General features: G+C 36.2%; 1 protein-coding gene across 1 annotated transcript in view; it reads left to right on the top strand.

Moving 5' to 3' along the window:
- The window catches only part of dlp (glypican dally-like), a 146,979-nt gene that overhangs the window by 57,836 nt on the left and 62,704 nt on the right, over window positions 1-26,439 (top strand). Inside the window, exons 3-4 of the mRNA XM_090168771.1 lie at window positions 22,841-23,043; window positions 24,420-24,608. Of these exons, the coding sequence (XP_090024897.1) occupies window positions 22,841-23,043; window positions 24,420-24,608 (392 nt within the window). The remainder of the gene's footprint in view (window positions 1-22,840; window positions 23,044-24,419; window positions 24,609-26,439) is intronic.

The following is a 26,439-nucleotide window of genomic DNA, read 5'->3' as shown; positions in this document are numbered from 1 at the left end:
TCACGATTAAGATGATTAAATAGATAAAATCGATTAAATCATGATAAAGATGATTAAATAGATAAAATCACGATTAAGATGATTAAATAGATAAAATTACGATTAAGTTGATTAAATAGATAAAATCACGATTAAATCATGATTAAGATGATTAAATAGATAAAATCATGATTAAGATGATTAAATAGATAAAATCACGATTAAATCATGATTAAGATGATTAAATAGATAAAATCATGATTAAGATGATTAAATAGATAAAATCATGATTAAGATGATTAAATAGATAAAATCACGATTAAATCATGATTAAGATGATTAAATGGATAAAATCACGATTAAGTCATGATTAAGATGATTAAATTAATAAAATCACGATTAAGTCATGATTAAGATGATCAAATGGATAAAATCACGATTAAATCAGGATTAAATCGCGAATAAAACACAATTAAATCGCGAAAAAAACCTGATTAAAGCATGATTAAGCTGATTAAATCGCGATTAAGACGTTGTCATACATTTAATCGTATTTAATCCGATTAAGTATGCACCCAAAAGAGGCGTGATCTGCCCCTCGGCTAGGGTGATATTTTTTCTACCTTATTTATTCTATGACTGGCATTTTTACATTGCCTATCCTATGACTGCAGAACCTTTTGTTTCTATGGTTGACGGTAATTTTTAAGGTATCCAGTAGCGTGTCTAAGATCCCCCGCGAAACTCTTGTGAATTCGATATAAATTTATGGGGTGCCTCAAACAGGGTCGTTCGGCATGGTGGGGGCCCTATTTACTGAGCGTAACTATCCTAAAAAAATAACAAAATGATGTAGCAATATTACCTAAATTGTAATTTATAATGGAGTATAATTTATAAAGTTCATATATTAGTGGAGGATATTTCGTGGCTTAAAGGGAATATAACCTCAGGTTTTTTGGTGTGGAACACCAACAATTCGACCATTTCCCGCTCCCACCTATGGCTTCAGATATTTTTGGCGCTGGTTAGTGATTTCCCGCCTAAATTGTTAATATAAAAAACATAAAAAAAAACTAAAAAAGACTTGAGGTTATATTCTCTTTAAAATCTTTCCAAATAAAATAAGTTCAAAATTATTCAGTTGTAACAGCTGGTAAGCTTTCTGAAAACGAATATTTGTACTTTTAACGAAGTTAATCTTGCTATCTTGAATTATTTTATTGAAGACTGTATTTACTTAAATTGAAGAGCTACTTTCTAAGAAATGACTTTTTAAGAATGTATTTATTTATATTTAAACATAGACTAAGAAATGTTAAAGTCCGACTTCATTCGGTTTACTCTGGGTTTCACTGGAAGCTGGCTCGCCGCGAGGCATATGTGCTATGCAAAGTTGCAAACAGCCAACTACCAGTGAACGACAGAGTAAACCAAATAACTATAGCCTGAAGTAATGCTTAAATGAACATTCTCATTCTGCCTAAGTTGAAATAAATATATTCTCGGTTTTATAGGAACATCACGTTTAGAACGCTAAACATTTAAATTTTTATAAAAAAAAGTCGCGTGTAGATGGCATAAATTATGAACACAATGGCTTTTTATCTGTAAATTCCCAGGAAACTTTGGACCCCTGCATATATTTAATATCCACAGGGGGGATATAAGTGACTCATCGTCGATATTGGGCTGTTATTCTGAGGCGCGCTTCTTGTCCAGAAATGGGTTTTTACAGGGATTTGTACATTTTTTTAACCTAACGTTAGGTTAATTTAGTTAGCAATTAGATAAAAAAAATTTTTAATTAAAATTAATTCAAAATGAAGCACTTACATTATTAATCAAAATGTCATGACAAATAGGCATAAGGTGTTTTCTTTTCGCTTATTCCGGGATTTCGGAGTAGGGTAAGAAGAGTAAGGCTATGACGTCATTTTACTCCGATTCTGTGGTAGGGAATAGTTCGAATCGGAGTAAAAACGTTTTTCCAAAATGGCTGCCTGTGGCCTTTTAAGCAGACAAATTCTGCCTAGCAGACGACAAAATCCGATTTACTCCTTTACACCTCCTTTCCAGAATGAGTAAAAAGAGTAGCCCTAATACTCCGGAATAAGCGAATAGTTTATGGAGTAATTCTCATCCCCGGAACAGGCGAATAAAACGTTTTAGGGTAAAAAGAGTACACTTTTCGTCCGAGAACAGGCGAAAACAAACCACCTAATCAACTTAAAATTATAAAATAAATAAAAAAAAAACGATTTGTTTTTCTTTTTTTTTTGGTAAAATGAGAATAAATTACAGGGTTCGTACACGACCTGGAAAAGTCGGAAAATTTTAAAATGTTTCCAAAAGGTCAGGGAATTTGAAAATGATTCCAAAATATACGTCAGGGAAAAGTCAAGGAATTTTAAAGTGGTCCAAAAAAGTTAGGTAATTTTAAAGTGGTCCAAAAAAGCTTGGTAATTTTAAAATGGTCCAAAAAAGTTAGGTAATTTTAAAATGGTCCAAAAAAGTTAGGTAATTTTAAAATTACCCAAAAAAATCAGTCAAATAAATGTTTGAAGGATGTATTAAAAATACGTAATAAATATTTTTTCAGATTTTACCTCAAACCATTCATTTATTCTACAAAAATGGTCAAGTAAATTGGGCAAATTGGTCAGGGAAAACCTGGAAATGTCAGGGAATTTAATTCCGGAAATTTTGTACGAAGCCTGAATTAACAATCCCGATTGAGTCATTATTTTCCCACAACGTGGGTACTTATTTAGTGACTTGTCAGTGTCGGGAGCAGATCGCCAAATGGTGACTCCCGAACTTAGCAGAGCTGCCAGATGTAATTTTACCTCTACCGTCCGACAGCTCTTCAAAGGAGCCCAATTTCGAGCCCAATTTGGCGAGAGTTTATTTTTTAAAGGCGCGCTTTTCAAAATATTGGTGTTTGCGTTTTGTCGCGCACTCTCTCAACAGTTTTAAGTGACACGGGAAATGTTATAGAAACTCCAATTTTTATTATTCGAAATATTTTCTTACGTTTGGAATTTCTTTAAAAAGTGAATAGATACATCGAGAGAGTAATATTTCGGAGTGCTTTAAAGCATATTCCTTTGAAAGAAATTAGTATACTACCGATTTTAGTGTATATTATCGAAAACCTCCGAAAAGTAGCCCAAAAACCCGCCCAATAGCCCAATAAGCCTTTCTATACAGTCATTACGCTTGCCGAACTTGTTTTAATGTATCGGGTTCGTCACGAGATACGTAGGAGTTCAGTTCAGTTTTGAAGGTTCGATCTTTATAAAAAGGGCGACTCGTCGAATTTTAATTAATGTCTTGCTCAACTTGTTATAATGTAACACGCGCTCTTTAATATTGTAACGTAAAGGGCTCGCGCATTTGTTTTATTTCTATATCGAAATCGCTCGAGCCCATTTACGCTAAAATATCAAGACGCGCGTGGAACTTTTTAACAAGTTGAAAAAGACATAAATAGAGTTTATGCTAGCTAGGAGCAACAAACACAAGGAGAACGCAGCTAGCCTTTAAAACGCTAACGAAGCGTTGTGTACGAATTTCATTGGACGAGCGTCACGAGCCTTTACGCTGAACGTTTTACGGGCGGGGGGGGGGGAGACAAATTCCGAATTTTCCCCTTCCGACGGCAACAGGCGCTAAAGCGTCTAGCCAATGAAAAACGTACACAAGAAAATCCACGACTTTTGACGGGTTGCGTTCTCCTTGTGTGGGGTGTTGTGTTTGTTGCTCCTAGATGCTAGCGTCTATTGGCTATCATAGTGAAACGTCACTTCTACGTCACGAAGGACGCGCCCAATACATCTAAACAAGAAGACCAATTTTACTTTATAGAAAGGCTTATTCATTTATTCCCGCAAGTAGACATAAAAAGAAGCCCAATTGGGCTGTAAAAAAGCCCAACTGGCAGCTCTGTCCCGAAGTCATCCGCTCTCCCCAAATGTCGTTCTTCCGTTTTTGGGAATCCCGTTAGGGGGTAGCCAACTTGAGACGGGGGATGGCCGATGGTGGGAGATGTTGACGGTGGCGGTTGTGTGTAGCGTTTCCCATCTACTCCTCGGCCCCCCCAAACGGGCCAATGACTCAGGCTCTCTTTTCCGCCCTCGCTTCATGAACACTTTATTCGCTTTGTTTTGCCTTTTTGTTATTCGAACACCAGAGATTGCCACCTTTCTGCATCTGCATTTGAAATGCGCTGACAAAGTACCTTCACCTGTTACGTTTCTTGAGATTCTATCGCGAGTGTTATTTGTTTATAAGCAACATTTTGGATTTTATTCAAGCGATACAAAAGAAATATATTAGATTGCTTCGTTTGATTTTATTGATTTTGAAACAATTTATGTCTTTTCATGTCAAATTGGTGAATAATTGACATTAATTTCAATTAAATTTAATTAATACTTTTAATTTAGTTTATTTATAATAGAAACTAGTTTTTCAGTGGGAGTTAAGAGTAGATTTTTGTTTTATGGGTGCTTTCTATTATACGTTATATGTTTAGGTGATTGTTGTGTTATGGGTTGTTTCTGTTATACGTTATATGCTTATGTGATATGTGTGTTATGGGTTGTTTCGGTTATACTTTATATGCTTATGTGATATGTGTTATGGGTTGTTTCTGTTATACTTATATGCTTATGTGATATGTGTGTTATGGGTTGTTTCGGTTACACTTTATATGCTTATGTTATATGTGTTATGGGTTGTTTCTGTTATACGTTATATGCTTATGTAATTTTTGTGTTATGGGTTGTGTCTGTTATACGTTATATGCTTATGTAATTTTTGGGTTATGGGTTGTTTCTGTTATACGTTATATGCTTATCTAATTTTTGTGTTATGGGTTGTTTCTGTTATACGTTATATGCTTAGTTGATTTTTGGGTTATGGGATGTTTCTGTTATTCGTTAATTATGATATGTTTAGGTGTACCGATATAAAATATTTTGGTTCCACACTCTCCCTTATTATAATGAAATGTTTTGAATACGAACTTTTTAGATTATGTGCAAATTGCATTGGGAGTATTATGGGTGGTTGCATTTATGTTTTGAGAAAACTTCGCTTTTTTTAACCGAAACATTTTACGATCCCAAGTTGAACCTCGCTGTATAAAATCTGTGGATTTTTCTCCCGTTAATATAACCTATAACGAAATTCAACACCACCAGCAATAGCATTTGATACTTTTATGTGGCGCTACTGGTCTGGTAAAAACATAGTGACGTAACACAATAGGGGGAATACAACTGTTTTTTTTCATGACGTGCCTCCGCTTTTCCAGAGACTCCAGACTGTAATTTGAGCAACTATTTTTTGCCATTGACGTCTCGTTTTACTTCTCACAGTAACAACTATCGACAAGTTACCATTCTCTCTTCGGCTGGACACTTTTCATTTTTTGTTATACGAAGTAACAACGTTGTTATACAGCTTCTAAAAGGCATAAATTCAATAGACTATACCTCCCTCAGTTACCGTTCGCTTTATCGCCAACTGAGATTACCCGTTTGTTGTTAAACGCTGTGTTTTACTTTCCGGAATGCGTGGGTGTATCTGTGGTTCGGCCTTTTTTTGCAGTGATGGGCGCGTTCCTCTCATTTTAGAGCGGGCTAGAGAGTTGAGAGTCAAAATGAGCTGGAAATGAGATGAGCTAAGCGGTTGATCGATAATCCAAATTTTAGTTTGGTTAAATTAGTAGAAATGCAGAGTGTTTCCTTTGGTCTGAAAGAGTGTAAGTCATTGCCTTAGATAGGAGCCCTTCACCTAATAAAGGTTTGAGCAAAATAAGAGCTGTCGTTATTACCCTTCAACTATCTACGACTTGAGAGGATATAATGATAATTATTCTAAAAATAACGATTTTTGGGATATAAAATCTACATTTATACATCAACGACTTTTCAGAATTTTATATTATTTTCGAAATAATATAAAGTGGTATTTAACAGGTGGAAAATAATAGTAAATAACTTTATGGAATAAAATGGGAAAAGTGGTAAAAATGGTATAATATATTTCCATGAATTATTTACAGTATTTAAAACTTAAAACACATTTATGGAGATAGAACCTTTAAGATTTAGGACAGACTTGTAGGTCTTCTTAAGTTGATATATAACGTTTTTTAATGATTTTCTTAATTTCACATATCTTACAATATATACCATTATTTACCATATTTACCTGTGTTGTGCACAATGTTCGAAAAACGTGTTGTTTTTGGAAAACTATTATTTGGTAATTCTACTATTGAATTTTCAGCTGAACTAGGTAATATGATAAAATAAGTTAAATAATTTGATATTTTTAAAGATCTCTAATTAACTATGGATAACTGGATCTCTAATTAGTCTAATTAGTAAGTACTTCATTTTAGATGAGTTTTCTATGACATTCTGTTTTGAGCTGAGCACGAGAAAGCTTTAGCTTTTGAGCCGAGTATGGATTTTGGAAAAATGCCCATCACTTTTTTTATGGCGCACGAAAGTTTCCCAAGTTACGTTTTTCCCCCCTGCTTAAAGAATTTCGAGTCTCGTTCACACGGGAGCCCTTTGGATGCTTACGTAATTAAAATATACTAGTTTCTGGTAGGATAGTTTATCTCGTTTGTAAACTGTTCCCTTCAACTGTAAACTGTCTCCTCTGCGGGGAATTTCACCCCGGGGTCTCTCCCTACGTTGGCTTATGCCTCGTGGATGTAAAGGCGCTTTCCCCGTTTATCCTCGCGGCTCCGCGGGGAAACAAACATCTGCCGGTCCGCCGCTGCGCTCGTGTATACATTGAGTCTTATTCGTAGAGCGATGCCGTTTACTTTTGGCTTTGAATCGCGCCTCCACAAATTTGGTGATAGCTGCACGTTTTTCATTAAATATTTCCCCCAGCTTTACAGGACTTAGAAATCAAATATTGCGTACTGCATTTCCAAAACCAAGTATTACGTACGGCATTTCAAAAATAAGGTATTACGTACGGCATTTCAAAAATAAGGTATTACGTACGGCATTTCAAAAATAAGGTATTTCGTACGGCATTTCCCAAAATCCAGTATTTCGTACGTCATTTCCTAAACCAAGTATTGCGTACGTCATTTCCAAAATCAAATTTAGTCCGGATTTCTTGATCATTTAGTAGGAATTAAATACTTCATTAATTTGGTCGCGTTAATTCTATATTAATTTTGTCACGTTATTCTTGATTAATTTTGTCGCGTTAATTCTTGATTAATTTGGTCGCGTTGATTCTTGATTAATTTGGTCGCGTTAATTCTTGATTAATTTGGTCGCGTTAATTCTTGATTAATTTGGTCGCGTTAATTCTTGATTAATTTTGTCGCGTTAATTCTTGATTAATTTTGTCGCGTTATTTTTGATTAATTTTGTCGCGTTATTCTTGATTAATTTTGTCGCGTAAATTATTGATTAATTTTGTCGCGTTAATTCTTGATTAATTTTGTCGCGTTAATTGTTGATTAATTTGGTCTCGTTAATTCTTCATTAATTTTCTCGCGTTAATTCTTGATTAATTTTGTCGCGTTATTCTTGCTTAATTTTGTCGCGTTAATTCTTGATTAATTTGGTCGCGTTAATTCTTGATTAATTTTGTCGCGTTAATTCTTGATTAATTTTGTCGTGTTAATTCTTGATTAATTTTGTCGCGTTAATTGTTGATTAATTTGGTCTCGTTAATTCTTCATGAATTTTCTCGCGTTAATTCTTGATTAATTTTGTCGCTTTAATTCTTGATTAATTTTGTCGCGTTATTCTTGCTTAATTTTGTCGCGTTAATTCTTGATTAATTTGGTCGCGTTAATTCTTGATTAATTTTGTCGCGTTAATTCTTGATTAATTTTGTCGCGTTAATTGTTGATTAATTTGGTCTCGTTAATTCTTCATTAATTTTCTCGCGTTAATTCTTGATTAATTTTGTCGCTTTAATTCTTGATTAATTTTGTCGCGTTATTCTTGCTTAATTTTGTCGCGTTAATTCTTGATTAATTTTGTTGCGTTATTTTTGATTAATTTTGTCGCGTTATTCTTGATTAATTTTGTCGCGTAAATTATTGATTAATTTTCTTGAATTTATCAATTTATTTTGATGGATTTTTTGGATTTCGATTTCTATGAATTCCAATTGGGTGTTTAGCGATTACTTTGATTCATAATTTTTTTTCGTGATGTAGTGAAAACCAAATCTCCGCATTTCCATAAAAACCTTAACCAATATCTGATTTTTATTAACATATATCGTATTCAAATTTCTTAATATTCTTCGACTGCTTCTGAACTCCTATTTGCCATTAAAAATATACACCGAAAGTTAGTCTTCATAATAAAAAAAGTCGTACAGTATTATATCTCCTATAGAAAATCCGAAGCGTGTACCGTATATGCGCGCACGTTCGGTGGCCTATACACGGCGGGTTGTCATGGCGACGGCGTCTTTTCCGGAGTTGCTATCGAGACAGCACGCGCTGGTTGTTGGTGGCTTACGTGATTCCAATACTCTCTTCTCCCTAATCAACTTAACTCCAACGCGACCGCCCTAGCGCGGGTAACTTTATACCCGACTGCCCACGCCACCTAAATTAAGCCTTGCCTGCTACGGTAAATAATATAAAAATTCGGCATCAACTCGTAAAAGGAGGGAAATGGTTTTAGTACATTTTTAAGGGTGTTACCACGTGGTGGGAAGCCAACCTGTTTTTTTCTTAGCTTGAAGAGCCTTTTTTATTGTCTGACCAGTCTCGAGGATTTTTACGTAGCCTAAAGAAAGTTAACTTTGCGCTTTTGCCAAGAAACCTCACAACGTCGGGTTTTTTTTTCGGTTTTTAAAGAACTGTATCTGGTTAATTTACATTTTTAATTCTATATCTCACATTTTTCAATATTTCGTTGGGTTGCCACCGGTTAGAGAAATCGGGAAAAAGTAGTTAAATGAGCCTATAATTTTAAATATCTAAAAATTGAAATTGAAAAAGTTTCTAAACGTTTGCAATATATAATTATAATTTTTAATATGCGTTTTATAAATATATTGTTAAAAATTGTCTAATTTTAATCCTAATTGTACTTTGAAAAGTTATGGAAAATCTTTAAAACGATCAAGGAAAATCTAGAGAATCTGCAAACCTTGTGGTAAACTCTATTTGGAATTGAGAAATAAAGGTTTGTTCACCGGTTCAAAAAGCAACTTTACTTAAGAATTAGGATCAGTTTAGTTAGTGAAATAAAATAGTTAAAAATAAACTATTAAAAACAACTTATTTCCAAGTCTGATCCGAATATTTTTGCGAATTTGCGTAATTAAGTCTGCAGACGATGTACCATAGGTAACTGTCTCTATTACCACTAGAAAGTTTAATTTACAATACGATTATTTCTTTAAAAAAAACATCTCGTTAAGGGTATGGAAATAAATCGCGGCTCTGATTAGAAATTTAAATTCGCTTTCGAAATTAGTAATAGCCGTTTTTCGTTAAGAAGTTTGAATTTTCGTGTTTTTGTTGAAAATAGCGGATTTTGGAATCCCTAATTGAGTCTCTCGACAAGCCTGGGAATTAGCCCGACTTCTTTTATCATAGGGACGAGTCTTTAAGCTGTTTTTCCTACGAAACGAGCTCTCCGGGTTTAATTAGTACGGAAAATTGAGTGTTTCTGAGAAAACTAGAAGGAATAATTAGTTTGTTCGTTTGTCGTTGCCATGGAAAAGCCGGCGAATTTCTCCCTAAGCACACCAATTTCTTCTTTATTTTCGTCCTCCACTTAAGTCGGAAATGTTTTAAATTAGAATTGCTGCCCACTCAAAGAACCCGTTCCTGTTTGTCGATTTAATTTTTCAAATTAAGTTTCGGTGAAGTCTCGGCAGTGTGGGCGATATAAAAATTAAATCATGCGCTTCGTTGATTTAGAAATTGAATAATTTATTGTTTAAGAATTCGTTTCAATTTTCCCTTGTTTACAAGATATGGGAAATAAATTAGATCCAATGTTTTTTAATTTTTTTTTTAGATTAATGATTTATATATTGTAACTTCTCAATATAAACAATTGTTTGGTCAAGATTATATTTATCTTTTGTTAATTAAAAACAAATGTGATTAATATTTTGTTAAAAACATTAATGATGAGGGTAATATAGGACCCCGTTAAAGTTTCGTATTTCGTAAAATATGAAGTAAAATTAATCAAATGAATAAAAACTTGTTGAGGTTAACGGTATAGTGAGTGTAGGGAGCTATTGGCTCGTTCGCGTGGCATGCAGGGCTGGCAGGGACGTACCTTGGGGGGGGGGGGCAGGCGGTAGGCTCCCCCCCTCAAAGTTTTGTAGAGTTGGCAAATCGAGGTGGACTTGGCAAAATGAAAATTATGAAACATGTTAGTTAATTAAAAAAACTCCTAAATCGATAGTAAACAAATCATTTAGAATTTCCCAGCAATTTACTTCCCTAAAGTCATTAACTATATTTGAGATTTCTATGTAGTTGCTTCTCCTTATGTATAACTATGCTAGGCAGCTAGTGTGTCGGAACTTTAGTTCAGCCTTGTGGTAAAAGCTTTTTAAATAGTCATTTTTCCTACAGCACCTTATAAAATTGAAAGGCAGATAGACGCGTGATAGAGAATATCGGTTGTTCGTTTATTATTTCAGTGTTCATTTTCTACGTTAAATTTGGCAATCTGTATAAAATTTATAAAAATAGTTTTAATTTCTATAGGAGATGCTACAGTTTTTTTTACTTCGGGTAAATTAGGTAAGTCGTGAATATTATAGTGATATTCTTTAGGAAAGTCAAAATTTCACAAGCCAATATTCCTCAAGTTGCGTTGGGTAAAGATAACGTGTGATCATATGGGGTGATACAGTGTCGGTTGTTCTTACGTTAATATTTCAGTAATAAGTGTTTGAATTTCTTATGTTATATTTGGGTATGAATAATTCCAGTTATTCAAAGCAGTTCAGTTAAACAACAACTAGTATTCGTCAGGATGAAATATATCTATTTTTTACTACAGCGGGATACACGACGAGAAAATAGTAAGCGGGTTTGATGGGATTTTTAAATTGCTGTAACATCGTTCAATCTCTGTTTTCTACTTCGTGTATCTCACTTTATTTATAAAGAGAGTACGCAAATGCTTCACTCAATATAACTAGACGCCGAGTCGTTTTCGCTATTGAATTAGGAATAGTACCGCTAGTGACATAGGCGCGTTCGGTAGTCGTGGTTTCGCGAAACAAATTCTGAAATTTCCAGTCGGCGCACTCAGCCGTCAACTCTATCATAATACGGGTGGCGCCATCTCTAACTTCCAAGGTACATTAGTACCATTAATTCAATTGTATAGTATATAGTTCCCGCCGCTAACAGCGGATGGCGCCCACGATTATAATTTTAATGAAACATTTAGATTGAAATCTACCGTAGCAATCCAAACTTAGACGACTTGACAAACTTTGGTTTTTACTTGGCAAATTTCACTTACCTCCCCCCCCAAACGTACACTCTTCGGAACGCCCCTGAAGGCTGGCCACCACCCTCCTACGCATTGTAACCCGGCCACCTGAATTAAAGGCTTCAAAAGTCGCTCGATGACCTAGGCCTAGAGTGGTACCTTGGGTATTAGCCTAGCTGATTATTATTATTATTATTCATATTTTATCGTTTTCATTATTCAGTAGCAGATTGGACGTAAAAATTTCTAATTCGGTATTAGAGTATGTATTACGTAGACTTACTTAATTTGAAATATGACCATGGCGAGCTTTGTTTCAACCGCTGATGTAAAAAGGTTTGATTTTCGCAAAACGACAAAGAACCTTGTTATTAATTTCCAAAAAAATATTTTATACAAAACCAAATATTTTAGTGTTAAAGTTATTTCAAAAGTATGTTATTGAACTACGCCAAAAACTATACAGTAAAGAATTAATGATAAATAGGACTTTCTATAAAGTAACAAACATAATAATGATCAGCTAGGCTAATACCCACGGCACCACCATAGGCCCAAGTCATCAAGCGACTTTTGAAGTCATTAATTTAGGTGGCCGGGTTACAATGCGTAGGAGGGTGGTGGCAAGCCCTTCATGCCACGCGAGCCAACAGCTCCCTACACTAACTATAACCGTTAACCTCTACAAGTTTTTATGGAAGGGGAAACCGAAGAGCTCGAGGGAAACCCCTTAAACCAGTGGGGAGAGAACTTGGAAACTAAACGCGGAAGGAGTTGTTCCGAGTTTTCACACAGTGCCACAAGCTGGAATCGAACAACAATTAGGTCTAGAAGGGTCGGTGATATGTCAATCGAAAGCATATGGTATGCCCTCGGTAGCCCGTTATAAATTTAATTAATCAAAGAACAAGAAGTTAATCATTTTCCCATTTTAGTGGTTTTTGGCGATGTTTGCCAAATTAAGAGTGACTTGGTTGAATATTATATTTTTAGTTAGTACTGACCATTTCTGAACTACGTTTTCGGTTGCATTAAGAAATTTTATTTTAGGTGAGTTTTCGGGCCCATTCGCGGGACCCCACAACCCGCGTACGCACAATTGTCATATTTGAATTTCGTGCCAATAGGCGCTTAAATAAACCATCCTCCCAGGAAATCGCCAATAAGTAATATTTCCACAAGCACTATATAAACAATACCTTGCGGGTCCTGACTCGGAAATATTACTTCTTGACCATTTCCTGGGAGGAGTGTTTATATAAGCGCCTATTGTTTCCAAAACAATATAACTCTAAAAATTCGGTTCTTCTAAAAATTAATTTAAATTCACGTGTTTGCGTTTCGCTACCTTATTTCCAAAACCAGGCAATACGAATAATTTGGTAACTAATTTAATTTTCTATCAAATTCCTCTTAGGTTTATTAAGTTAATGTACAATATGATTGGAAATTGGTTCAATTTTAAATGTATTATTTAAAATATTGTGTGTACTTAAATGTCCGTGACATCTTGTTAAGTATAACCGGAATAGGCGAGACTATAAAGTCCAGGGGGGATGAAAAGATGGTAGTCACATGACTTTGTGGAGAACTGCAGCGCCATCTATCCTACGAAATTCGAACTATTGGTCATTTTATTTTGCTAATGGCGGTTAAAATTTTCTAAATTATCTAATTATTATTATTATTTAAAACATTTTGTAATAGAAAAGTGTAAGTTAATTAGCTGTCTGCAGTATCTGGAAGGAATAATTTTTTCTTAGCCCTCACACGGCCAACTATAAACACGAGTTACCGAATCGAAGTTGGCTGTGAAATGGTAGTCACGTGATTTTGTTTTCCCATTTTAACAAGTTGGCTAAGACCAAATTTATTTTATAGTCTCGCCTATTGATGAATGAGCTACATACAAACCACTTCAGCAAGCGTAGCTTAGTTTATGGAAAGGCCTATTGATGTATTGCTAGATAGCGGTAGTGATCACTGCCAGCTAGGAGCAACAAACGCAGCGCCCCACACAAGGAGAACGCAACCCGTCAAAAAACGTGCATTTTCTTTAGTACAGTTTTCATTGGTTAGCGCCTGCCGCCGTCGGAAGGGGAAATTTCGGAAATTGTTTTCCCCCTTTCCGTAAAACGCTCAGCATATAAACGTTCATCCAGTGAAATTTGTACACAAAACTGCGTTAGGGTGTTTTAAAGCTAGCTGCGTTCTCCTTGTGTTTGTTGCTCCTAGCTGCCAGGACCAAACAGACAGAGAAATATTTCTAGTAGACCACGCTCGGTAAATGTCAATCCTTTGTTCCGTTTATAGGTAGATTTATACGCTGAAGCTGAAATATTTGGAATATTTGCGGAGGGAATGACAATGCAAAAAACACAGCTCCGAAGTAAGGGGGGGGGGGGTTATCCGCATGGTTGCGGTGTTATGTAGGAAAGCGGATGGACGGGGGTAATCTCAATTTCGCTTCCCTCGACGGGAAAAGAAATTAGAAATGGAATTCATGCGTGAAAGCCTTTCGGGTCCAGGAATTAATAATATACAAAGAACAGCACCGAAAGCGTTTTATATACGTTCCCATGGCAATGCGCGAGCGTTTTTCACAGTGTGTGTTCGCGGGCGATTGAGATCCCCGACTTTCTCTTTTGCCCCATCCCATTTTCAATTTTCTCCTTTTGTCGCTTTCTAATATTTTTATCAGTTCTTTTCCGAAAGTATAGGCTGATTTCGCACTCGACGGAAAATTGCCGCGTAAATTACGTCGAGTTTATAAGTCGGAAAATTTCTTGCTTAAAATTTGGCGTAGACTGTAAAAGTCGGAAAATTTCTTGCTTAAAATTTGGCGTCGACTGTAAAAGTCGGAAAATTTGTTGCTTAAAATTTAACGTTGACTGTAAATGTCGGAAAATTTGTTGCTTAAAATTTGACGTCGTGTTTATAAGTCCGAAAAGTACTGCGTAAAGTTGGACGTCGACGGTAAAAGTTCGAAAAATACTGCGTAAAAATGGACGTTGACTGTCGCATTCTAACCCCGGCCACCGGAATTAAAGGCCTTAAAAGTGTCTAAAATATCTATTTTACACTTCTGATAATATTCCAAATCATTTTCTCAAATGGTGATGGAATGAACGGGACACTGTTGTTATGTGTACGGGATTTCAAGCTGAATTTCAAGATTTTATGGTTGGATTTCGGATTTGTTAACTTTTGTCCCGGATTTCCGGATTTCTCGTCTGATTTCGAGATTTTTCGATTTCTCAAATTCTCGCTGATTTTCAAGATTTCTCGATTTCCCGTCGGATTTCTGAATTTCTTGCCGGATTTATCGATTTTCCGTCGGATTTCGGGCTTTCTTGCCGGATTTCTAAATTTCCCGTCGTATTTCTGGATGTATTGCCTTATTTCTAGATTTCTTGTCGGATTTCTGGATTTATTGCCTTATTTTTCGATTTCCCGTCGGATTTCTCGATTTTCCGTCGGATTTCGGGCTTTCTTGCCGGATTTCTCGATTTCCCGTCGGATTTCTGGATTTCTTGCCGGATTTCTCGATTTTCCGTCTGATTTCGGGCTTTCTTGCCGGATTTCTCGATTTACCGTCGGATTTCTGGATGTATTGCCTTATTTCAAGATTTCTTGTCGGATTTCTGGATTTATTGCCTTATTTCTCGATTTTCCGTCGGATTTCGGGCTTTCTTGCCGGATTTCTCGATTTCCCGTCGGATTTCTGGATTTCTTGCCGGATTTCTCGATTTTCCGTCGGATTTCTCGATTTTCCGTCGGATTTCGGGCTTTCTTGCCGGATTTCTCGATTTCCCGTCGGATTTCTGGATTTCTTGCCGGATTTCTCGATTTCCCGTCGGATTTCTGGATTTCTTGCCGGATTTCTCGATTTTCCGTCGGATTTCTGGATTTCTTGCCGGATTTCTCGATTTTCCGTCGGATTTCTGGATTTCTTGCCGGATTTCTCGATTTTCCGTCGGATTTCGGGATTTCTTGCCGGATTTCTCGATTTTCCGTCGGATTTCTGGATTTCTTGCCGGATTTCTCGATTTTCCGTCGGATTTCGGGATTTCTTGCCGGATTTCTCGATTTCCCGTCGGATTTCTGGATTTCTTGCCGGATTTCTCGATTTCCCGTCGGATTTCTGGATTTCTTGCCGGATTTCTCGATTTTCCGTCGGATTTCTGGATTTCTTGCCGGATTTCTCGATTTTCCGTCGGATTTCGGGATTTCTTGCCGGATTTCTCGATTTTCCGTCGGATTTCGGGATTTCTTGCCGGATTTCTCGATTTCCCGTCGGATTTCTGGATTTCTTGCCGGATTTCTCGATTTTCCGTCAGATTTCTGGATTTCTTGCCGGATTTCTCGATTTTCCGTCGGATTTCGGGATTTCTTGCCGGATTTCTCGATTTTCCGTCGGATTTCGGGATTTCTTGCCGGATTTCTCGATTTCCCGTCGGATTTCTGGATTTCTTGCCGGATTTCTCGATTTTCCGTCGGATTTCTGGATTTCTTGCCGGATTTCTCGATTTTCCGTCGGATTTCGGGATTTCTTGCCGGATTTCTCGATTTACCGTCGGATTTCTGGATTTCTTGCCGGATTTCTCGATTTTCCGTCGGATTTCGGGATTTCTTGCCGGATTTCTCGATTTTCCGTCGGATTTCGGGCTTTCTTGCCGGATTTCTCGATTTCCCGTCGGATTTCTGGATTTCTTGCCGGATTTCTCGATTTTCCGTCGGATTTCTGGATTTCTTGCCGGATTTCTCGATTTTCCGTCGGATTTCTGGATTTCTTGCCGGATTTCTCGATTTTCCGTCGGATTTCGGGCTTTCTTGCCGGATTTCTCGATTTCCCGTCGGATTTCTGGATTTCTTGCCGGATTTCTCGATTTTCCGTCGGATTTCTGGATTTCTTGCCGGATTTCTCGATTTTCCGTCGGATTTCGGGATTTCTTGCCGGATTTCTCGATTTTCCGTCGGATTTCTGGATTTCTTGCCGGATTTCTCGATTTTCCGTCGGATTTCGGGATTTCTTGCCGGATTTCTCGATTTACCGTCGGATTTCTGGATGTATTGCCTTATTTCAAGATTTACCGTCGGATTTCTGGATGTATTGCCTTATTTCCAGATTTCTTGTCGGATTTCTGGATTTATTGCCTTATTTCTCGATTTCCCGTCGTATTTCTGGATTTCTTGTCGGATTTCGAGATTTTGAAATCTAGGCTGGATTTTGGTTTTCTTGGAAAGCTTAGGGGATTTCTTTGAATGTCCGACCCCTCGACTTTTCCCGTCTACCGTTAACTCATCAGCCGCTTAGAAGCCCCCAGTTTAGCGCTTTCCATCCGGCGAATGGAGGGGAAGGATTATCCGGAATTGATTAATCCGCGCGTTCACACCCCTGCCGCTCTAAATAGACCAAAATAATAAAATAAGGGCGTCTTCGTTATATTTTTCATTTATTGCGCGCCAGTCAGACACAGTCGCTTGATAATTACAGTCCCTATAGTTCGCGACAGCCCTGATTTATCACTAAAAACTAATTTAGAGTCCCGTTCTCATTTGCTATATTAAAAACTAAAACGATGCGTTTTCTGCCTCGTTAAACCAAAAGTGACATAACACAAATTTACTGAGAACTAGTCTCACTATCGACTACAATACAAAACTATTTTCGAAGTCACTGTTACCTCGGGGTTCGTACCGAACCTGGATATCCTTGATAACCTGGATAAGTAAGGGATTCTCAAATTGAGGGAAAAGTCAGGGATTTAAATAATATTGTAAAACGTCAGGGCTAAGTCAGGGAGTTAAATAATATCGTGATAAGTCAGGGAGTTAAATAATATCGTGATAAGTCAGGGATTTAAATAATATCGTGATAAGTCAGGGAGTTAAATAATATCGTGATAAGTCAGGGATTTAAATAATATCGTGATAAGTCAGGGATTTAAATAATATCGTGATAAGTCAGGGAGTTAAATAATAATATAAAACGTCAGGGCTAAGTCAGGGATTTAAATAATATCGTAAAACGTCAGGGCTAAGTCAGGGATTTTATTAGTCAACAAACTTTGCATAGTAGAGGAAAATGAAGTATCTTCTCTTGGACGCTCATGTTGGGCACCTTTTCCCGAGACGTTCTCAGTATGCTGTTATAAAATATAATTAAGTTGGTGATATTTAAAAAAAATTACACTTTGTACGTATTAGATTAGAGTTAGGTGAAATTTATTGTTTGCCACTAATATAAAGTAAGAGTTTGAGAGGGCCTGTAAAAAATTATTATTTTCATAAAAATATAATAATTTGAAGTACCTCAACCACCGCCATTCGTAATAACATGTCAAACCTATTCTAAAGGATTTTACAAGGACTAATGATTGGACAGAGAACTGCTAATTTTTATGTCAATTAATACGATGGTTTTTCCCCGCGAGCTTGAGTGCAAAGTCCGTAAGTTCCGAGATTTTTTTGTAAATTGGCGCCTTTAAAAAACGGAAGAGGACTAAGGCCATCTATTGACGAGATAAAGAAGTTACTCGGATGTTTAATAATGTTAAATGCCGATGGCTTTATGTGTCTCAGGTAACATTGATTTGGAGTATAGATGCATATGTTCTGGAAACTTTCTCTTTGTGCTAGAGGTTAATTCATTCGCGTACAGAAATACGTTCTAAAATTCCACACTTGGTGGCGCTGGAGTAGTGAAACATTTGACGAATTTTTTATCTCATATTTTCTTTTGACTCGTAACAAGCTCTCAGTGAAACATATAACGTTGTGGTACACTTATGGGCCTTTATGTCACTTTTGGTTACACGTAATGCCGCATTTCGTCGTAACCGTGCGAACGGAGCTTGCCGCACTAATTGTCCAATTTAAGCAATTATTTAAATCGCTCCCCACCTTTACTATTGTCAAACGCCGGTATATATTTGGCACTCGTCTGATAATTATAAGGGTTACTTTATGCCAATATACCATTTAACTTCCTATATTTGCCAACATTGGGTTATAAAATATTTTCACAATTTTACCTCATTTGCTTTCATTGTTTTATTTTTGTAGAAGCTCCTAATTATAAATTTTACTAAAAGCGTAAGTAAACGAACTTAGTTATTTTCGGTAAGAAAATTAACATTGAAACAATAGTAAGTGTCATACTTATTTGATAGTACTTTACTTATGCTAGAACTATATAATATAATATAATTAATGAAGAGCACTATTAATCTCCATCTACTTCTGATCTTATTCCTTTGAAACTTAAACCTTCGCGGCAAGATTGTTGATTTCTTTGAACGTAATTTATTATTTAACTAATTAATTTCAAACTAACCCTATTCTGTTTTAGGAAATGTAGGCTTTAAAAAACTTCTCAACAAGCATGAACCAAGATATCAAATAGCTCTTTCTATAAAATAATATATACGCATACGTGTATAAAAGTTTTATTTTTTGGAACACGCGCTTCCTAATATTTCCGTGTAGAGGGTCTCGTGCGTTTTCGCGCGAGCTCAACAAAAACAAAAATATGCGCGCGCTCTCTAACTTTAACTGCACGATGAATCTAACGTCATCACGTGACCTCTCGTATTTTATATAAAGAGCTATTCCGAGCCGTACTATAAAAAATCTTGAGGAGGCTAAAGCCCAGTTCACACTATACAATTAATTGAGCCACTTAATTGAAACCAACTAATTGTAAGCAAGAAAAATTGTAACCATTGTTCCAACTTTTTCTGTTCACACTGTACAATTTTCTTGCTTACAATTAGTTGGTTTCAATTAAGTGGCCCAATTAATTGTATAGTGTGAACTGGGCTTAATACTACTGTAACTCCTAATAAATATTTTTAATTGGCTAAACTTGTTCATTGGTTTAAATATAAATTAAACTCATTTAATATATGAAAAATCGATAATAATTTATGTCCATTGTCCAAACAAATACTTATGATTGAACGTAAACCATTAATATAAGAGTCAACAATTTTAATCTAAATCTTGTAATATATAATAAACATATGCTGGAATCTGTAGTCAATTAGCGAGGATTTTGAAAATATCCTTTCCTTAATCGGGGTGTGGGGGTGTTGAAGGGATTTGTTTTATAATCCAAGGGTATTTGTTTCGTCCACCGCCTCCGCCCAGCCCGTATCTTAGATCCCCCCGAGTTCCTTCTTCCTCGGAAGTAGATCTTTCCCCAAACGGCCCAGATGCTTCAACACGATTTCCGCCCGCACGCCCCCTTATAACGCGTTCAATTTGCCAACGCCATCTACGTACGGCTTTTAAGGATTCGAGAGTGGCTTTTAGAAGGACTGACGCCGGTATATAAGTTTACCGTCGGCTTTGTTACCCTTGGTTACCGACTCTCTTAATTATCGAACGGGTCCTTGTCCTCCCATCTTGCCGGGGCTTCAGCCATTCCAGAGTGCCGTCCTGATAAAATGCCATCACGCCACTTGCCTTTATATTTGACATGTTTTAACACCCTCCCGCTCGCCGCCCCTCGCATCTTCGTCAAGGGCGCCGCTGCTGGTATGTTCTTCCTGGCCAGGAGCAGCGCTTACTCGCTTTCCGGAACCCTCGCCTGTCGTTAGTTCTAAACGCTGCTGTCATTGACTTTTATTGTCTCTTGGAAAATAGTCTCTCTCCCGTTAACTGTTTAAAGTTTGGTTTTGCTCAGGTTGACTAAATAATATCATAAGTCTATAGCAAAAGTGACATAAGACCCAAGTACGGTACAATGTTTAATGAGAGCTTGTTGCTAAGTAAAAAGATAAATAATAATCAGCTAGGCTAATACCCTTGGCACCACCTTAGGCCTAAGTCATCATGCGACTTTTGAAGCCCTTAATTCAGGTGGCCGGGTTACAATGCGTAGGAGGGTGGTGGCAAGCCCTGCATGCCACGAGATCGAGCCAACAGCTCCCTACACTAACTATTACCGTTAACCTATACAAGTTTTTATGGAAGGGGAAACCGAAGAACTCGGGGGAAAACCCCTTAAACCAGTGGGGAGAGAACTTGCAAACTCAACGAGTGCCACAAGCTGGGATCGAGTGGGACGGTATATTCCCGTTGGATAGAATCCTTTTGGGTCGAATTCCCAATGGATCGAATCAAAAAATATACTTTCCCAATTGATCGAATTCTAATTTTGCAAACCCATTAAGTTGAATCCCATTTATTCGAAAAAGTTTATAGAATATTTTTACCTATCCAAATCGAAGTAAAAAACAATACCCGAACTGAGAGAAAATAATAATAGGTTAGGTTCGGTTCGGTTAAGTAAGGTTAGGTTAGGTAAGGTTAGTTTAGGTTATAGGTTAGGTTTCACGCTTTCACTTGTGAGCAAACAAAATGTCGGTTGAATGAGAATCGACCTTATGGGCACCGACCCAATGGGACAAAAGCAGTGGGATGGGAGGTTAAAAATACGTCATCGAAATTTGAAATTTTCTCCACTCCAGCGCCGCCGAGTGAGGCGTTTAGTAGGCTATGTACTCTCAGGTGAGACTAGCTCTTGGTAAACCAACTCAGTCGTTCTACCATAAGTCTATAATATTTTCCCGAAGTATGGCAGTTAGTCGAATTAATTACTGGTAGCTATTTGACGTCATGCTCAAAAAGATAAACGCGAGAAAAATACACTCTTTGGTACAACTTCTTACGCGCGCTCATTAGGTGGTTTTTTTCGCTTGTCCGAGGACAAAAAGTGTAAAACGTTTTATTCGCCTGTTCTCGGGGTAAGATATACCCTGTCCCGAATTTTGTTCGCTTGTTCCAGAGCTCTGAGGTTACACTTTTTGCTCTTCCTCGAAAGGAGGTGTAGAGAGAGTAATCAAGCTTTGTCGTCTGCTTAAACGAAAACATGACTCGTTTAGACCTCTTCACACGAGGCAAGCTTTTTGTAAATAACCTCTAACCTTTAACTACTCCCTTTTTACTCCAACTCTTTTTTTTTCGTCAAAACAGATTTGGAGTAAAATGACGTCATATGGCTACACTTTTTAACCTGCTCAAAAAACCAAGAACAGGCGAAAAAAACGCTTTAGTCCCATTCGACCGAAGGCGGTTTTTGAGGTGTCCCGTTCGACCGAATTCCGCCGAAACGTGCGGTTTTTATGTGTCCCATTCGACCGAACGCTTTTATGTGTCCCATTCGACCGAACGCTGCTATATAAATTAGCTTTTGCTATGTTTTCAATTTAGTTACTGAAGTCGTTTGCAATGGAGCGGATAGCTAATAAAGGAGGGTATTTATACATCAATAATAATTATTTATTCCGTCTTAATAAAAAGAAAGATACAAATTGCTATTTTTCTTGTCGAAACGCGATGTGTAAAGTCAAGAAAAGTAACTGAACCAAAACTGAAATAGTAAACTTAACCAACTCTAACCTAACCTAACCTAAACATGGATCTTCGATAGTACATACCTTATAAATAAAATACCAAATCACCCCGCCAATTGGGCTACATTTTAAAATTCTTTCGGTCGAATGTGATTCGGTCGAATGGGATTTCGGTCGAATGGGAATAAACGAAAAAAACCACCTATTATTATGATGAGGCAAAAATGTGTGGTCATTCTAGAAATAGCTATCAGTAAAAATTAACAAGCGGAAGGCAGGGAATTGTAGGGATGGGTACAGCTATTCGTGGCCGATAATATCGGACGATATATTAGCCGATATTAACAAAGTTATCCATCATAGCAGTAGTGTATATGATAAAATCATTAATAAAGACGGTTCAGGGCACTGTCATACCATTTGATTATAATTTTTAACTAAAAAACGTTTGCAAGAGCATATCCGAATATGTTTCTTTTCATTTTACTCGTATACGTTTTTTTATCACAAATATAATATCGTGGTTTTTTATTTGTAACACCCGTCTTAAAAAGGAATGATCTAGCTTCTGAAGTCTGGCGTACGTGGCGCGGGCAATCAAATAAAATGTTATCATTAGTTAGTTAATCGAAAATTTTCTTATTTTAAAAAAAAATATTACTCGACGCTTGGCTCCCAAAAAAATGTATAAATAAATTATGTTTTTAAATAACTCCATGCAGTAGCAGTTCTTTTTAAAATATTTTTAACAATTTTCAATAAGTTTACCATGGGACAGAAATTAAATATTTATAATTCCATGAACATATTTTTTTAATATCGGTATCGGCCAATATCGGCTTCGTTTTAAGCCAATATTGGCCAATCCCGATATTAGAAAAATAGGCCGATAAAGGCGATAAATCGGTGAATCCCTATAATTATAAATTTATGATAATATTGAATATTCTAAATTAATAATAGACTTGAAAAAGTAACGAACTCTTCTCAATTTCTTTTCAGAATTTTTCCGCGCGATGCTGGACAAATCGAAAAAGGATTTCCACGCCATGTTCCTGCGGACGTACGGCCTCCTGTACGAAACCAACTCGTACTTGTTCGACGACATGTTCAAAGACTTGGAGAAATACTACCAGTCGGGAAACGTCGATTTGACCGACGCTCTGGAGTCCTTCTTCGACCGACTTTACCGGAAAATGTTCCAGGTAAGAATGCTGCTTGAATCGCACCGATTCGCGAGAACATTAGAGGGAAGCCCAGGGCTCCCAGAGTTCCTATAATGCCCATAAATTCCTATAATTTCCTATTTTTTCGAAATTTTCTAGCTTTTCTATAGCTATATCTAGAAATTCCTATAATTTTAAAAATAATGTATTAGAAAACAGCCTTAACGTTTGGGAAAAATTTGCCTTCTAAATAGAGCTTAGCTCTGGCTTAAGTCCGGTGCTCCCGAAAACATCAACGGTTGGGGTCCCAGAGTTCCTATAAATTTCCTATTTTTTCAAAATTGTTCCTATAAATTCCTATTTTCAGCTAAAATGTTCGTATACATTACTATGTTTAGCTAAAATGTTCGTATAAATTCCTAATTTTAGCTAAAATGTTCCTATAAATTCCTATTTTCAGCTAAAATGTTCGTATAAATTACTATGTTTAGCTAAAATGTTCGTATAAATTCCTAATTTTAGCTAAAATGTTCCTATAAATTCCTATTTTCAGCTAAAATGTTCGTATAAATTACTATTTTTAGCTAAAATGTTCGTATAAATTCCCATTTTTTAGCTAAAAATGTTCCTATAAATTCCTATATTTTCTAATGTTCCTATAAATTCCTATATTTTCTAATGTTCCTATAAATTCCTATATTTTCTATGAAATTTCCTATAATCCCTATAATATTTAAAATAAAATAGCTGGGAGCCACTACTTCAAGCCATTAGAGGTTTGATTATACTAGATGAGGCCAATTTGAACTTTTTGGATTTATTATAAATACAACTTCTAACCAGGGTTGGCATTTTTCAATTTTTTAATAAAAATAAAATCAACATTTTTTAAATTGAAAATAAATTTTAAATAAATTAATTTATTTAATTAAAAAACAATTATGGCTCTTTTACCATTATAATAGGTTGATATTTTGCTTCTGTGGGTTATATTATCTAAAATTGAATATTAGTAAATTTAATTTACATTTAATTAAATTTTGGTTTACTTCGTGTTGAACCTTTTTATTTTTTTATTCCTCTAATGAATTATGTGATTAAAATAAATAATATTTTAAAGAAAATCAGCCAACTCTGCTTCTAACACTTATTTGTAAGCGCGATTTGTTATTGTAAGCTCGATTGGTTTGTAATAGCTACAATTTTATTAAAATATTTTTCGCAGTTTTTACATAATTTAAAATTTCAACGTTCCAGACTAATTGGGTATTCGAAAATCTACCTCTAATGGCTTTACCCTCATACAAATATCTTTTAAGTTATTTCATTAAAATAAAGATATTTGAAAAACTGTTGGTCTTTTGAATTTTTCCGGAATGTATAAATGATAAAATCTTGCACTCCTCCGCGTGCAGGTACTTAACGTGCAGTATTCATTCAGCGATATTTACTTGGGCTGCGTGGGCCAGCACATGAATAACTTGAAGCCCTTCGGAGAGATCCCCCAAAAACTGACCTTGGAGGTCAAAAGGTCGTTCGTTGCCACCAGGACCTTCCTTCAGGCGCTCTACGTGGGCCGAGATGTGCTCAAAGTACTCTCAGAGGTAAGCCACTTCCTTTTGATGATATATTCATTATAAAGGGGAAAATTTAGGGTTTAAACGAACCCAAATTTTGAGAGTTTTAGTCCACGCTTATGGCGTCCCGGCGAGCTCAGTTTTATTCGTCTTTAATTTAATAATTGCCATAAGTAACAATATAGCGATAAATACGACAATAGGTGAGTCCTGGGGGGCTGAATAAGTACGACAATTGGTGAAACTATAAAGTCCAGGAGGGGCTGAAAAGATGGTAGTCACGTGACTTTGTGGAAAACTGCATTTAATTAGTATTAAAACAATGGGAAGTGTCATACTTGTGTTATTACTATTTGGCGAATAGGCGATATTATAAAGTCAGATATGCTTGCTCAACTTGTTAAAATGGGATAACGAAATAGTACAGTTAAAGCCTACGGATGAATTCATAGGCTCTTTGGTGGGAAAGCTAATGGAAGCATAGTGGAAGGTGGTCTTTCCCATCAAAACAAGAAGGCCACGTTACTTTATTATATCGCCTATTTTGTTGCTAAAAGTAAGCCTAGGAAATAATATTTCAAAAAAATATTTCCCCACTGTTTTCAAGGGAAATTATAAAGGAAATATTAATATTTTAGACTAATTTATTAAATTTAACTCTGAAATACGGTAACTCAAAGTCAATGCACTTCAATCTTAGATCTTATATTATTATTTAATGGTGGAAAAAAATCAGTTTACTTTACTAACTTGTTAAAAAATTATATAAATCACAAATTATTAATAATAGTAATCAGTTAAGCTTATGCCCAAGGAACCACACAGGCCTAAATCATCTAGTGACTTTTGAAGCCAATTAAGAAACAAAGTTAACTACTGCTGTGATTTTCAACTTGAATATTCTGTTTATTTTGGTGACTGCTTGGTAACGTTTTTCCAACTAACAAGTTGCTATTTTCACTAAAATTTAAGCTAACTTTGATTATCAGCACTACAATTAAATCGTGGGCAGGGTTACCACGGGTCAGGGAATATAAAAATAGGCCTAAAACGTTAGGGTATTTTAAAACAATTGAAAATTTAAAATGATTTTAAATCAATTTTACTTTAGTTCCGACGTTGAAATGAAAAGTTGTTTAGTTAAAACATAACCACAAGAGTAACTTTTATGCTAAAATATAAGTTGTAAATAACTCATTACATTCTGATAAAAGTAAAACATAAAATTAAGAACTGACCAATTTTGGGCCTATTTGTACACCTATATTTTATAAAATATATTTTAAGTGAATTCCCGTGATTACCTAGGATTTGTACACTTGATTACTTAAGAGACTACCCCCTCGAATTTTGATACACATGATCAAGGAAAATACAGGAAATTTTAATCTGAAATTATGGTGGCAATCCTTCTGGGCAAATGCAGTTAACTAAAGCGGAACTACGGTTCGCGCCGAACCCCTATTTTATATTATTTCTAAACAAACTATCCCATCCGCGCGATTTTGAACTTATTTTTTTGGTAGTATTGTCCCATTTGTATGCCCATCCAGCCTCGCGGTACCTTGGTCCAATCGGTCATACGAGCTACGCCTAAGGTACTCCAATTTATCAGAAATTCCACAAAATCTGCACGTAAATTGTTTTTGGGGCCATTTTCGTTAGCTGTAAAAAGCTGTGTTTACTTTGGGAAAACTTTTTGCTGGCTGGCGTTTGTGACTGCGGAGAGGAGGAGGGACGATGCTCTAGCGGTAGAGGGCGTGCTAAGCGTTGCAAATTGAAATAATCATTCTCAAAGTTATGTACGATTATGGCGCCAACTGATTATTATTCCGCGTTAGATTCGCTCAAATTATAT

This window comes from Leiobunum rupestre, chromosome 3 (assembly GCF_980474605.1).
Source record: "Leiobunum rupestre chromosome 3, qqLeiRupe1.1.hap1, whole genome shotgun sequence".
Classification (NCBI taxonomy): Eukaryota; Metazoa; Arthropoda; class Arachnida; order Opiliones; family Sclerosomatidae; genus Leiobunum; species Leiobunum rupestre.
Note: the sequence above shows the minus strand (reverse complement) of the source record. Positions and strands in the feature narration are given on the sequence as shown.